This window comes from Mobula hypostoma, chromosome 5 (genome assembly GCF_963921235.1).
Source record: "Mobula hypostoma chromosome 5, sMobHyp1.1, whole genome shotgun sequence".
Taxonomy (NCBI): Eukaryota; Metazoa; Chordata; class Chondrichthyes; order Myliobatiformes; family Myliobatidae; genus Mobula; species Mobula hypostoma.
This window is the reverse complement of record NC_086101.1, coordinates 193,221,269-193,235,633: the sequence shown is the minus strand read 5'-3', so window position 1 is coordinate 193,235,633 and position 14,365 is coordinate 193,221,269. Positions and strand designations below refer to the sequence as shown.

The 14,365-nt window shown below is 41.7% G+C and overlaps 1 protein-coding gene across 2 annotated transcripts in view; it reads left to right on the top strand.

Annotated features, from left to right (window-relative positions):
• paip1 (poly(A) binding protein interacting protein 1) overlaps positions 1-14,365 on the top strand; it is a 76,621-nt gene that overhangs the window by 22,726 nt on the left and 39,530 nt on the right. For both annotated transcript variants that reach the window (XM_063049601.1, XM_063049602.1), the window contains exon 4: positions 10,864-10,923. In XM_063049601.1, coding sequence (XP_062905671.1) covers positions 10,864-10,923 — 60 coding nt within the window. The remainder of the gene's footprint in view (positions 1-10,863; positions 10,924-14,365) is intronic.

The following is a 14,365-nucleotide window of genomic DNA, read 5'->3' as shown; positions in this document are numbered from 1 at the left end:
CAGGGTAGTCCACATTCGGGGCATAAACATTAACCATAACAACTTTCTTATTAAAAAGTAGACCAGTAATTAACAAGAATCTACCATTCGGGTCAGAGAAGGTATTGTGATGTACAAATGCAATTGAAGAATCTATGAAAATTGAAACTCCTCTCACTTTAGCTTTTGAGTTTGAGTGATATTGTTATTCCTTCCAAAACTTAAAAAAATGCTGATTATCCTCTTTCCTCACATGAGTTTCTTGGGCAAAAATAATATGGACATTCATTTTATGGAATACTTTAAAAATCTTTTTCCTTTTAATCGGATGGTTTAGTCCATTTGTATTCCAAGAAACAAAGTTAATCCTCTGAGCCATGTTAACCATAAATCAATGTTTTGATATATAAAGGGTTAGCCAGAGTATAATCCCATGTAACCGGAAGAGGAACCAGCCTTTGGAAAAGAGATGGAAGTTGCGACAATGCAGACATTGTTGTAGTTCAGAATTAGACCAATGGAAAAAAAGAAAAAGCACCCCCACCCACCACCCAAGAACCCTAAAACTAAGCCAAGAAAGGCCAGAAAGCTAGCTAACACTAAATCTACCGCCATTTCTCCAGAAGGCGGCTCCCAAATATATGTTGGTAAAAAGGCCACCTAAAAAAAACTACACTATAACCGCGAAAAAAAACCATAAACTTAACAAATACAGTAAAATAAAATACCTTAGTACTATAATCACTAACATGCTAATAAAATAAAAAAAGAAGAGGTACCAATACATATTATTCAATGTAAAATATTTGTAAGGGGGAACAGTTAAGTGTAAAAAAAAGGCGTATCCGGCATTAAAAAGTATTATGGGAAGAAGAACCCAAAAAGATAGTGCGGTTAAAAAAAAAAGGTATAATGGAGAGAAGAAAACAAAGCGCCATCATGGTTATACCACGGGGAGGGAAAAAAAGATAGTATTCCCCCACATACAATATTTAAAAAAAATAGAAAGTAACCGATAACAACGGTAAGATTAAGTATAAAGAATAGCAACACTACCGATCAAAACTAGAAGTCTTATACTTATAAAGGTCAATCTTCAAAAATGAGTCGTATGAGTAATAGAATTTGAAAAAAAAACAAAAAGCTGAAGCCAATATCACAAGGATCCTATATTAATTAAACCGTGGCGGCTGATTCAAGTTCTTCCAGAAAGCTTCGAGCTGCACTTGTAGAGTTGAAAAAAAGTCGCTGGCTGTTCGGAGGAGAAATTCTTAAGCGGACAGGATACAGTAACGCTGGTTTAAGATCTTTTTGGTAGCATTCCGTCATCAGAGGTTTGAAAGCCAATTGTGCTCTCATTAATTCAGGGCTGAAGTCCTCATACAGTCGGAATTGATGGTTTTCAAATTTAATCATTCCCTACCGTCGGGCTGCTCGTATGAGTTGCTCTTTAACATGAACATAATGAAATCGGATAATTACTGGTCTTGGTTTAGATTGAGAATCTGATTTATTCCGAAAAATACGATGTGTGCGATCGAGCAATGGAGGATCATCTGGGAATTCAGAGCTAAACGCAGTCTTTGAAAGTTCAGAGAAGAATACTGAAGGGTCTCCTGTCTCAACTTCCTCGGGGAAACCCTAACCCTAACCCTAACCCAAATAAACGTAAGTTCTTTCTTCTGGATCGGTTTTCCAGATCAGTAATCTTAACTCTCCAGCTGTTTATCTGTCAAAGAAACTTTTTGTTCCAAACTTTTGATTTTTTCCTCCTTCTTTCATGCATCTTCCTTCAGTTCGGTGATGGTATTTTGTTGCTGTTGAACTTGATGGTCAAGCACACCATAAGCTTGCATAATTGCGGTAATCTCTTCTTTAACACCTCGGCATATTTCCTCAGCTTGATCACGAAACAAATTCATCAATAATTCATGAGTTATCTCAGGATGTTTAGTATCGGATTTCTTTTTTCTGTCGCCATCGGCACCTTTTGCAGGTTTAGTGTCTCGAACTTTAGGTTTTGTAGCTGATTCTCTACTCATCTCTTCAAAGTTCAAAATCCAAACTTAAAAAGTAAATTAAATAAAGGTGATCATAGATATAAAATGAAAAAGTAACGGAGCGAAGCCGAGAAGTGACCTCACTGCGTGAGCGCCATCTGGAGAGAGGTCGTGCCTTACGAGCCTGATTGAATTTTTTGAGGATGTGACTAAACACATTGATGAGGGTAGAGCAGTAGATGTAGTGTATATGGATTTCAGCAAGGCATTTGATAAGGCACCCCATGCAAGGCTTATTGAGAAAGTAAGGAGGTATGGGATCCAAGGGGACATTGTTTTGTGGATCCAGAACTGGCTTGCCCACAGAAGGCAAAGAGTGGTTGTAGATGGATCATATTCTGCATGGAGGTTGGTGACCAGTGGTGTGCCTCAGGGATCTGTTCTGGGACCCCTACTCTTTGTGATTTTTATAAATGACCTGGATGAGGAAGTGGAGGGATGTGTTAGTAAATTTGCTGATGACACAAAGGTTGGGGATGTTGAGGATAGTGTGTAGGGCTGTCGGAGGTTACAGCGGGTCATTGATAGGATGCAAACACAAAATAATCTGCAGATGCTGTAAAAGATCAAAGCAACACTTTCAGTACACTGGATGAACTCAGCAGGTCGGGCAGCATCAGGCAGAAACGATGAGTCGACGTTTTGGGCCGGAACCCTTCGTCAGGACTGAAGAATGAAAGATGGGGAAGGATTTGAAGAAGGCTTGTAGCGTCAGTTGATAGACCAGTAATTTGAAAGACAAATTATGTACAGTACCTCATATACCGTCTAGGTAGTCTCCAGCCCCTTGGTATGAACATAGAATTCTCCAACTTCTGGTAATTCCCTCCCCCTCCCTTCCTCTATCCCTATTTCACTCTACCCCCTCCCCCAGCTCCCTCATGGTTCCACCTCCTTCTTCTACCACCCATTGTTTTCAGGGCTATGATGTCAATGCTTCCCCTCTCCCACCCCTTTGTCTTTCAGATTACTGGTCTATCAACTGACACTACAAGCATTCTTCAAATCCTTCCCCATCTTTCATTCTTCAGTCCTGACGAAGGATTCCGGCCCGAAACGTCGACTCACCGTTTCTGACTGATGCTGCCCGACCTGCTGAGTTCATCCAGTGTACTGAAAATGTTGATAGGATGCAAAACTGGGCTAAGAAGTGGCAGAGGGAGTTCAACCCAGATAAGTGTGAGGTGGTTCATTTTGGTAGGTCAAATACGGCAGAATATAGTATTAATGGTAAGGCTCTTGACAGTGTGGAGAGTTAGAGATATCTTGGGGTCCGAGTCCATAGGACACTCAAAGCTGCTATGCAGGTTGACTCTGTGGTTAAGAAAGCATACGGTGCATTGGCCTTCATCAACCGTGGGATTGAGTTTAGGAGCCGAGAGGTAATGTTACAGCTATATAGTTCCCTGGAGTATCATCTTCAGTTCTGGTTGCCTCACTACAGGAAGGATGTGGAAACCATAGAAAGGGTACAGAGGAGATTTACAAGGATGTTGTCTGGATTGGGCAGCATGGCCTATGAGAATAGGTTGAGTGAACTCTGCCTTTTCTCCTTGGAGTGACAGAGGATGAGAGGTGACCTGATAGAGGTGTATACGATGCTGAGAGGCATTGATCGTGTGGATAGTCAGTGGCTTTTTCCCAGGGCTGAAATCGCTAGCATGAGGGGGGCACAGTTTTAAGGTGCTTGGAAGTAGGTACAGAGGAGGTGTCAAGTGTAAGTTTTTTACGCAGAGAGTGGTGAGTGCGTGGAATGGGCTGCCAGCTACGGTGGTGGAGGCAGATACGATAGGGCCTTTTAACAGACTCCTGGATAGGTACATGAGCGTAGAAAAATAGAGGGCTCTGGGTAACCCTAGGTAATTTCTAAAGTAAGTACATGTTCAGCTCAGCATTGTGGGCTGAAGGGCCTGTGTTGTGCTGTAGGTTTTCTATTTCTCTATGGAAAGCATGTTTCCTCTGGTGGGGGTACCCAGAACTAGAGGGCGTGGCCTCAGAATTGAGGGGTGACCTTTTCTAACAGACCTAAGAAGGATTTTATTTAGCCAGAGAGTAGTGAATCTGTGGGACGCTGTGCCAAGTCCGTGCATATATTTAAGATGGAAGTTGATCATTTCCTGATCTGTCAGGACATCAAAGGATATGGGGAGAAGGCAGGTGTATGGGGTTGAGTAGGGTCTGGGATCAGCCATGTTAGAATGATGGAGCAGACTCGATGGGCTGAATGGCCTAATTGAGCTCCTATGACTTATTGTCTTATATCTAAGTATTGAAAATTCACACAAATAAATAAATAAATAAATAAATAAATATGTATGCAGTATATTTCTATATCATTCTGGTTAATTGGGACACATCAGGACCAGTATAATTTGGCCTAATGAAATGGCTGTCACAATTAGGCAAAGTTTCATGGAAATAGTTAAAAAAGTTATATAAAAAAGTAGAAAAGCTAACGGATTCAGTAAATACACTAGGTGCTGATATAAGCCTAGATGAGATCAAGAAGGTCATCTCTTCCCTCCCCAGTAATAAGGCAGCGGGTCCGGATGGTTTTAGCATGGAATTCTTCAAAGTATTTGGTCCAAATCTGTCACCTCTGCTCTTATGAATGTTGAATCACTAGGATAGCTTCCAGATTGCCACCCACTTTATGTAAAGCCAATGTTTCTCTGATTCCAAAAGCAGGCCGTCATCCCAAGGTGGTTCATCATATCGCCCCGTTTCGCTACTGCCCATTGAAACCAAAATTCTTGGGAAATTCCTGACCAATAGGTTAAAAGAATGCATTTGTTCTATTATTCATCCAGATCAAATTGGCTTTATGCCAGGTAGACATATGTATTTTAATTTGCATTGTCTTTTCAATATTTTATATACAAAACATGCAGAAGAGACTGTAGTCATTCCATTAGATGCACAACGTGCGTTTGACCAAGTGGAATGGCCATATATGATGTTTGCACTTAAGAAATTTGGATTTGGACCATCTTTCATTAAATGGATTGAGACAATTTATTCACACCCATCTGCTTCTATTATCACTAATCAGAATATTTCCTCCCCTTTTGCAGTTCATCGTGGGACTCGTCAAGGCTGCCCTCCTTCTCCGTTTTTGTTTGCAGTTATCATTGAGCCACTGGCTGTTAGCATCAGACAGGACCCTTTGATATCTCCCACTGAAATGCATGGACATGAACATCACCTTTCGTTATACACTGACGATGTCTTTTTATATATCTCCAGCCCACAAACATCAATACCCGCCCTTCTGATTATAATTTGTTCTGTATTTCATATAGGTTCCTAAGGTTGTCAAGCCGAGGGGTGGTAGTGAGGATAAGCTCCCACTACCTAAAAGTGTTCCTCACGGCATGCGCCTCAAATAGCCTCTGACAACCAAGTCCAACTCCTGGCCTTCTCGTGTGGCTTAGCCTCTAAGCCCGGCGGAACTGTTTCTACTGACAGGAGAAGGGGCGAAGGCGGGTCCTGGTGCCTTAAAACCAGTGCTTCAGGCAGATGGAGCTCGTCAGCCTGGGAAGGCAGTCCATTTCAAACCTCCGCTGCCTTGTGGCCATACCCACTCACGGGAAAGGCTTCGGGAGTAAACCCTGAGGACAAATCTGGAGCTGGAGCCCCTAAGGCGGTCCGACGTTGTCTTCAACCTTGTTCTGGCAACTCCTGCGACGACACCAGTGCCAAGCTGTATCGGCCCTTGCCCTTCCCTTGGACAACATCGGTGTCGTGGAGAGGGGAGACTTGCAGCATGGGCAACTGCCGGTCTTCCATACAACCTTGCCTAGGCCTGCGCCCTGGAGAGGAGAAGCAAGACTTTCCAGGCGCAGATCCATGGTCTCGCGAGACTAATGGATGCCACCAATTTCATATGACAATTTGTTACTCAGTTTTCGTATTCAAAATTTTTAAAAATTATTTATTTTATTTGTATTTATTACAAACAAACAAAAAGACACAAAAAAATACAGCACGTGCACAAAAAACCACAACCATAACAAAATCAAATTAAATATTGAGCAGCAAAAGGGAGAAAAATATAAAGGCAAAAATAAACATACACAGCAGAGGTGCACCGCACCAAAAAACCTCAGTCCTCACCCCATAAGGAAGTCCAATACAGGGCCCCATATCCTTTCAAAGATGTCCCCTCTGTCCTCATTACATAGTCTCAATCTCTCCAAATGTAAAGTATTTGCCAGTTCTCTCAGCCACAGATTGCAGAGAGTCAATTTTCCACATTTGCAGGAGTAACTTCTTAGCAATCACCATGCCAAACAATACAGCCATTTTTTCATACACATTGCCTGAAGATAGGGAGCTTGTTGCACCAAGGATGGCTATGAGCGGGTCTGGTTCCCACCACTTCCCAAAAGCCTCAGAGAAACAGTGAAAAATACTTTTCCAGTATGCATAAAGCTTACAACATGACCAGAATGAATGTGACAAGTTACTGTTCACAGATTTACATCTATCACAAACTGGTGAAACATTAGGGTAGAAACTGTGCAACTTTTCTTTGGAGTAATGGAGTCTATGTATTGTTTTAAACTGTGTAAGTCTGTGTCTGGCTTTGACCGAACAATCACGAACACTCTTTAAACACTCATCCCAGACCTCTGTCAGTTCTATACCCAATTCATCCACCCATGCCTGTTTAAAACCCGCATTATTCACCCGAGCTCCATTATGTAGGATCTGATAAAAATAGGATACCGCACTATGAGTAACAGTATCAAATTTATTTATTGCCTCCAGGGACTCATGTTTGTCTAAAACTTCGAAGTTGGGTATATATTTCCTAACATAATCTCAAATTTGTAAATACCTAAAAAAAACTAGATGCAGGGATGTTGTAAACTGCTTGTAACTGCGCAAATGAGGCAAAGTTTCCATTAATATATAAGTCACCTATGCTACAGATGCCTCTCTGTTTCCAGGTTAAAAAAAACAGTATCATTCAGGCCAGGCAAAAAGGAATGATTGTCACAAATCAGAGTGTCAATATAAGTTTTTGGGTCCTTAATGTGTAGTTGAATCTGCTTCCAAATTCTTATAGTGCTGCCGACCACGGAGCTGTTACTAAAATGTGACTTATTAACTGCAGTGGGGCTATTAAGGAGAGCTGGTAAGGAAGTCTTCTTACAAAGCACTCGCTCTATGAGTAACCATGCTGGGCACGAGTCTTAGGTAGAGGGTGGGCCTTTTTTCCACCATGCAAGAATGGATAGGTGGGCAGCCCAGTAATACATTTTAACATTCAGTAGGGCAAAACCACCTGCTTCCTTGGGCTTTGACGAGTGTTTTTTAGTAATTCTAATGGCTTTGTAATTCCAATTGAAGGGAATAATAATTGAATCCAATTGCTTAAAATATGACAGAGGAATAAAACATGAATTTGACTAGAAAAGATGAAGATATCGTAGCAGTACAATCATCTTGATTGCGCTAACCCTCCCCACCAAAGAAATTGGAAGGGTTTTCCAAAAGTCAATACTTGCGTTTAACCTGCTCAACTTTGTTTTGCCAATTCACTTGCAAAAGATCATCTGGTTTTTTTGTAATAGTCACACCAAGATAGGAAAAATTATCGTGAGTTATTTAAAGGGAATGGACTGTAAATACGCTGTATTAACCACTGCAGTGACTGGCATTAGTTCACTCTTATCCCAATTAATAGAGAAACCTGAGGAACTACCAAAATTCAAAATAAAAAACAGAATTATAAAATCACTGCATTTTGAATGGACATCCATCAGCCCAAATGGATAACACAACACAAGCACGTGCAATTGACACTATTTAAAAGCTGTTCACTCTTAGCATGGTGTAGTCTGTAACAGCCACACAAGTGACTGACACTAGTTAGAAGCTGTTTGGTAACAGTCTCCTGTCCCAAGTAAGCTGCATAGTTTCTCAAATATGCAAAAGGAGTACCTGCTATTTTCATGATTAGTGTTTGTTCTTTAACAGTCAGCATGGTTTCCTTCAGGGAAAATTCTGCCTGATGAACCTGTTGGAATTCTTTGAGGAGATTACAAGTAGCATAGATAAAGGGGATGCAGTGGATGTTGTATATTTGGACTTTCAGAAGGCCTTTGATAAGGTGCCACACATGAGGCTGCTTACCAAGTTAAGAGCCCATGGTATTACAGGAAAGTTACAGGCATTGTTAGACCATTGGCTGATTGGTAGGAGGCAGTGAGTGGGAATAAGGGGATCCTTTTCTGATTGGCTGCCAGTGACTAGTGGTGTTACGTTGATGTTCTTTTTATGCTGTATATAAATGATTTGAATTGAATTGACTTTATTTCTTACATCCTTCACATACATGAGGAGTAAAAATCTTTGTTACATCGCCATCTAGATGTGCCATGTGCAATCATAATCACTTAAAAAAATTATAATAAATAGAACAGTCAATGTAATGTAGAGTACACTCAAATCAGCATGAGTTCATCAGTCTGAGGCCTGGTGGAAGAAGCTGTCCCAGAGCCTGTTGGTCCTGGCTTTTATGCTGCGGTACTGTTTCCCGGATGGTGGTAGCTGGAATAGATTGTGGTTGGGATGGCTTGGGACCCCAATGATCCTACAGGCACTTTTTACATACCTGTCCTTGTAAACGTCCTGAATCATGGGTAGTTCACAACTATAGATGCACTGGGCTGCCCATACCACTCTCTGCAGAGTTCTGCAATTAAGGGAGATACAGTTCCCATACCAGGCAGTGATACAGCCAGTCAGGATGCTCGCAGTTATGCCCCTGTGGAAAGTTCTTAGGATTTGGGGGCCCATGCCAAACTTCCTCAACTGTCTAAGGTGAAAGAGGCGCTGTTGTGCCTTTTTTTTACCACACAACTGTTGTGTACAGACCACGTGAGGTCCTTAGTGATGTGGATGCCGAGGAACTTGAAGCTGTTACCCTCTTAACCCCAGCTCCTTTGTTTTTATGACATTGAGGGAGAGGTTGTATTCTTGACACCACTGTGTCAGAGAGATGACTTCTTCCCTGTAGGCCACCTCGTTATTGTTTGACATAAGGCCAATCAGTGTACTGTCGTCGGCAAATTTAATTAGCAGATTGGAGCTGTGGGTGGTGATACAGTCATGGGTATACAGGGAGTAAAGGAGGGGACTCAGTACGCAGTCCTGAGGGGCTCCTGTGTTGAGAGCTAGAGGGTTGGAGGTGAGGGAGCCCACCCTTACATCCTGCTGGTGATTTGACAGCAAGTCCAGGATCCAGCTGCACAAGGTAGGGTCAAGGCCAAGCTCTCTGAGCTTCTTGTCAAGCATGGATGGAACTGTGTTGTTGAATGCTGAACTGTAGTCCAAGAAAAGCACTCTCACATAAGCATCCTTCTCTAGATGTGTAGGGACAGTATGTAGAGCAGTGGCTATTGTGTCGTCTGTCAATGGGTTGTGTTGGTAGCTGAATTGTAGGGGGTCCAGTTTAGGTGGTAGCAAGCTGCAGATGTAATCTTTGACCAGCCTCTCAAAGCATTTGCTTATTGTTGAGGTGAGTGTGACAGGACGCCTGTCATTCAGGTATGTTACCTTGGTCTTTTTTGGTACAGGGACAATGGTGGATAATTTGAAGCAGGAGGGCACTCTTGACTGGGAGAGGGAGAGATTTAAAATGATTTGGATGATGGAATAGATGGCTTTGTTGCCAAGTTTGCAGAAGATTGGTGGTGTTGAGGAAACAGGTAGGATGCAGAAGGACTTAGATTAGGAGAATGACCAAGAGAGTGGCAAATGAAATACAATGTTGGAAAATGACCTTAAACTTTGGTAGTAGAAATAAATATTTGGACTGTTTTCTAAATGGGGAGAAAATCGAGGAATCTGAGATGCAGAGGGACTTGGGAGTCCTTGTGCGGAACACCCTGAAGGTTAACTTGCAGGTTGCGTCGGTGGAGAGGAGGCAAATGCAATGTAAGCATTCATTTCAAGAGGTCTAGAATACAAGAGCAAGAGGGTGATGCTGAGGCTTAATAAGGCACTGGTGATGCCTCACCTTGAGTATTGTGAAGAGTTTAGGGCTCTTTGCTTAAGGAAAGATGTGCTGGTATTGGAGAGGGTCCACAGGAGTTTCACAAGATGATTCCAGGAATGAAAGGGTTTTCATACGAGGAATGTTTGGTTCTGGGTCTGTACTCGCTGGAATTCAGAAGGATGAGGGGAGATCTCATTGAAACCTTTCGAATGTTGAAAGGCCTAGACAGAGTAGATGTGGAAAGGATGTTTCCCCATGGTGGGAGAGTCTAGGACAAGAGGACACAGCCTCAGGATAGAGGGGTGCCCTTTCAAAACAGATACAGAGAAATTTCTTTAGCCAAAGGGTGGTGAATTTGTGGAATTTGTTGCCACATGCAGCTGTGGAGGACAGATCGTTGGGTGTATTTAAGGCAGAGGTTGATAGGTTCCTGATTGGACATGGCATTGAAGGTTACAGATAAAAGGCCGGGAACTGGGGTTGAGGAGAAGAAAAAAGGATCCGCCATAATTGAATGGCGGAGCAGACTCGATGGGCCAGATGGCCTAATTCTGCTCATATGTCTTATGGTCTTATGGTCAAAGAGTTGTCTTAAATAAGAAGCTGTCCTGATTAACTGATGGCCAATTAACTGGAATACACTGTGTATGAAAAATCTACATATGGTTCTCTTGGGATGAAATTGAAGTACAAAGATCGTACATGTTTCATGATATATTCACGTTTGTAATAAAGTCATCATATGAAGCCAGTTCCCTCATGTTCAGTAACCACTCCACTGATCTTGTTAATGTCTGTTTCTTTTTCCTTCAGCACCCTGTGATTGACAGTGTCTCTGCTGATGTCATGCCACTATCCTCGCACTTTAATGAGGTAATTTCTTCCAGTCAATTCTCAGCAACACAATTATCCCAGCTGTTTCTGGCATCTCCAGTCCAGAATATTTGAAACCACAGTGAACAAAACAGTTCTGAATTGTCATATTGCTTATTTCTTGCCAACTTTCAGTGGCAAAAATCGCTGCTTTTTGAACAAACACATGCAAATGAAGCTATTTAAAAATTGATCACTGTAAGCACAGTATAGTGTCTAACAGCCATGTAAGTTCACGTGGGGTAATGCTAGTTAGAAACTGTTTGGCAATTGTCTCCTGTTCCAATTAAGCAGAATATATATGTGTGTGTGTATATATATATTCTATTGTGATACAGATGTTTGTTTAGATTTTCCCTGCAGTGATGTATTAGGATCTTTAACAGATGGGGTGAGAACCCACCTTATCAGGACAGTGCCGTCCTTCCCCACAGGAGCCTTTGTTGTTGGTGTGGATGTGGGTATGAAACTTGCCGTTTTCTGACTCAAAGCCTGAAATTTGGCAAGAGTGTTCACAGAGCAGAAGTGCCCCCAAAATGACTTCTTTTCAACCGTCACCCCTACTGGGCCAACAGCAGCTCACCACCGTCCTCTGTCCTGGACCAGTCTTTCAAATTGTCCCCAGGTGTAGCCCATCTTCAAAGACCCTTTCTCTCCCAGGGACGAGGTCTTTGGAGCTTCTGTTGGCATTTCTGTAGCTCTGGGTTTTTATAGCATGGGGTTGCTAGCCCGATGCCCAACCTTCCTCCTTTCGCAGCCGGGCTTGGGACTGTCCATGGCGGAGTTAAATGTTATGACGCTATTTAATTATCTAGCTATGTTTGAGGGATAGATCTCAAAGCCACTACCCGCTGTCCTGATTGACAATTCTAAATATAAAGAGCCACAGAATGATTTTGACTGGTTATGTTGATTGGGACAAGTTTATTAATGTTTCAACTGCTGTTTGGTTTCCCCTGGCCCTTCCCCTTTAATTTCTTGATGCTGTTAGCTGGATTATGGCAGGGTAGAATTAATGGGCTGAATGGTACACTTCTGCTCCTGTATCTAACGGGCTTATGGCAAGGCCATGACATTGTTGATTATGATGTCAAGAGTCCATCTTATTATTCAAGATATTCCCCTGTTAGTGACAGAGTCTGTGCGGTCTGTACGATGCTGTGACTGTAAATGAACAAATTCAGCATACACCCAGTGTACAATGCATTTGACAATTGCATCCTCTACATCTTCATTTTCATTGTAACATTTAGGATGATTATCAATAACCTACAAATTCATTGTAGTTTCTAACTCATCGAAGTAGTGAAATCATTTCATTTTCACTCCTGGCAGTTTCTGGCATCTCCAAACCTGAATGCTTGAAACTACAGTGAACAAAACAGTTCTGAATTTTCATATCGCTTATTTCTCACCAGCTATCAGTGACAAAAATCACTGCTCTTTAATTAGAGAAACGTGCAACAGATGCTATTTAAAAACTGTTTGCTCTAAGTACAGTGTAGTGTTTAATGGCTGCTCAAGTGCACACAAATGAAGCTAGGTAGAAACCGTTCGGCAACAGTCTTCTGTCCCAGTTGAGCAGCATAGAGTCCCAGATGAATTAAGACAATCTCAGCAATTTTCTTTATTAACTTTTGTTTTTTAAAAGTTGTCCCAAATAAACCGATGGCCCAATTAACGGGAATCCACTGTACTTTGCCATGGATTCGACTTTGTATTTATATCAGGAACCTTTATCTATCTACAGTGGCATGCAGAAGTCTGGGCACCCCGGTCAAAATTTCTGTTACTGTGAATAGCTAAGCGAGTAAAAGATGAATGGATTTCCAAAAGGCATAAAGTTAAAGATGACACATTTCTTTAGTATTTTAAGCAAGAAAACTTTTTTATTTCCATCTTTTACAGTTTCAAAATAACAAAAAAGGAAAAGGGCCCAAAGCAAAAGTTTGGGCATCCTGCATTGCAATACTTAGTAACACCCCCTTTGGCAAGTATTCTATTTTAACTTCATCAGTCCACAGGACTTGTTTCTAAAATGCATCAGGCTTGTTTAGATGTTCCTTTGAACCTTTTGAATAGAACTTTTTGGCCACAATGAGCAAAGGTATGTTTGGAGAAAAAAGGATGCAGCATTTCATGAAAAGAACCCCTCTCCAACTGTTAAGCACAGGGGTGGATCGATCATGCTTTGGGCTTGTGTTGCAGCCAGTGGCACGGGAAACATTTACTGGTAGAGGGAAGAATGGATTCAATTAAATACCAGCAAATTCTGGAAGCAAACATCACACCGTCTGTAAAAAAGCCAAAGATAAAAAGAGGATGGTGTCTACAACAGGGTAATGAACCTAAACACACCTCAAAATCCACAATGGACTATTCAAGAGGTGCAAGCTGAAGGTTTTGCCATGGTCCTCAGTCCCCTGACCTAAACATGATCAAGAATCTCTGGATAGACCTCAAAAGAGCAGTTCATGCAAGAAACCCCAAGAATCTCACAAAACTAGGAACCTTTTGCAAGGAAGAATGGGCGGAAACCCCCCAAACAAGAATTGAAAGTCTCTTAGCTGGCTACAAAAAGTATTTACAAGCTGTGATACTTGCCAAAGCGGTGTTACTAAGTATTGCAATGCAGGATGCCCAAACTTTTGCTTCGGTCCCTTTTCCTTTTTTGTTATTTTGAAACTGTAAAAGATGGAAATACAAAAGTTTTCTTGCTTAAAGTATTAAAGAAATGTGTCATCTTTAACTTTATGCCTTTTGGAAATCAGTTCATCTTTTACTCGCTCAGCTATTCACAGTAACAGAAATTTTGACTGGGGTGCCCAAACTTTTGCATGCCACTGTATATATGAATGTAATGCTCAGGGCTATCGGCTCGTGTTTGTCTAGGAGAAACCCCATCCGCTCGCCAAACGGTGTCTCACGTTTACGTAGTTGCTGTGTAATGCACCCTGGTACAAACTCTCACATAAAATATCAGATACCACACAATGTACGATTTACAGATTACACTTTATAGATCTTACTGGAACTATGTAATTAATAGAGATGCAATATAAAAGGAAAGTAAAAGGTGCCAAACTTAGCAGAGTTCAACCACTTTGTGCACAACCGTTGGAGCTCAATTAACGGAGTCTTCTTTCCACCATTCGATCTCCTCCAACCCCCTCGACCCACCGCCTGGGACAAAACACAGTGGTCACCAGAGCGTGTCCAGCATGTCCTTCCTCTTCAGTTCTCCTCCCGAAAAACCCACGCACTCACCCAGGTTCCCACACATACAGATAGAATAACATAGCTTCCATTGGTGAGTTCCTCCGTTATCTATAACTATAACCCAAACATTTCAGCTACAGAGAACATTACCTCATAGCTAACATTGCAAAGAAGCCATTTCATTATTACACTTCAGAGAAGCTATTTTAAAATTAGCAGTTAA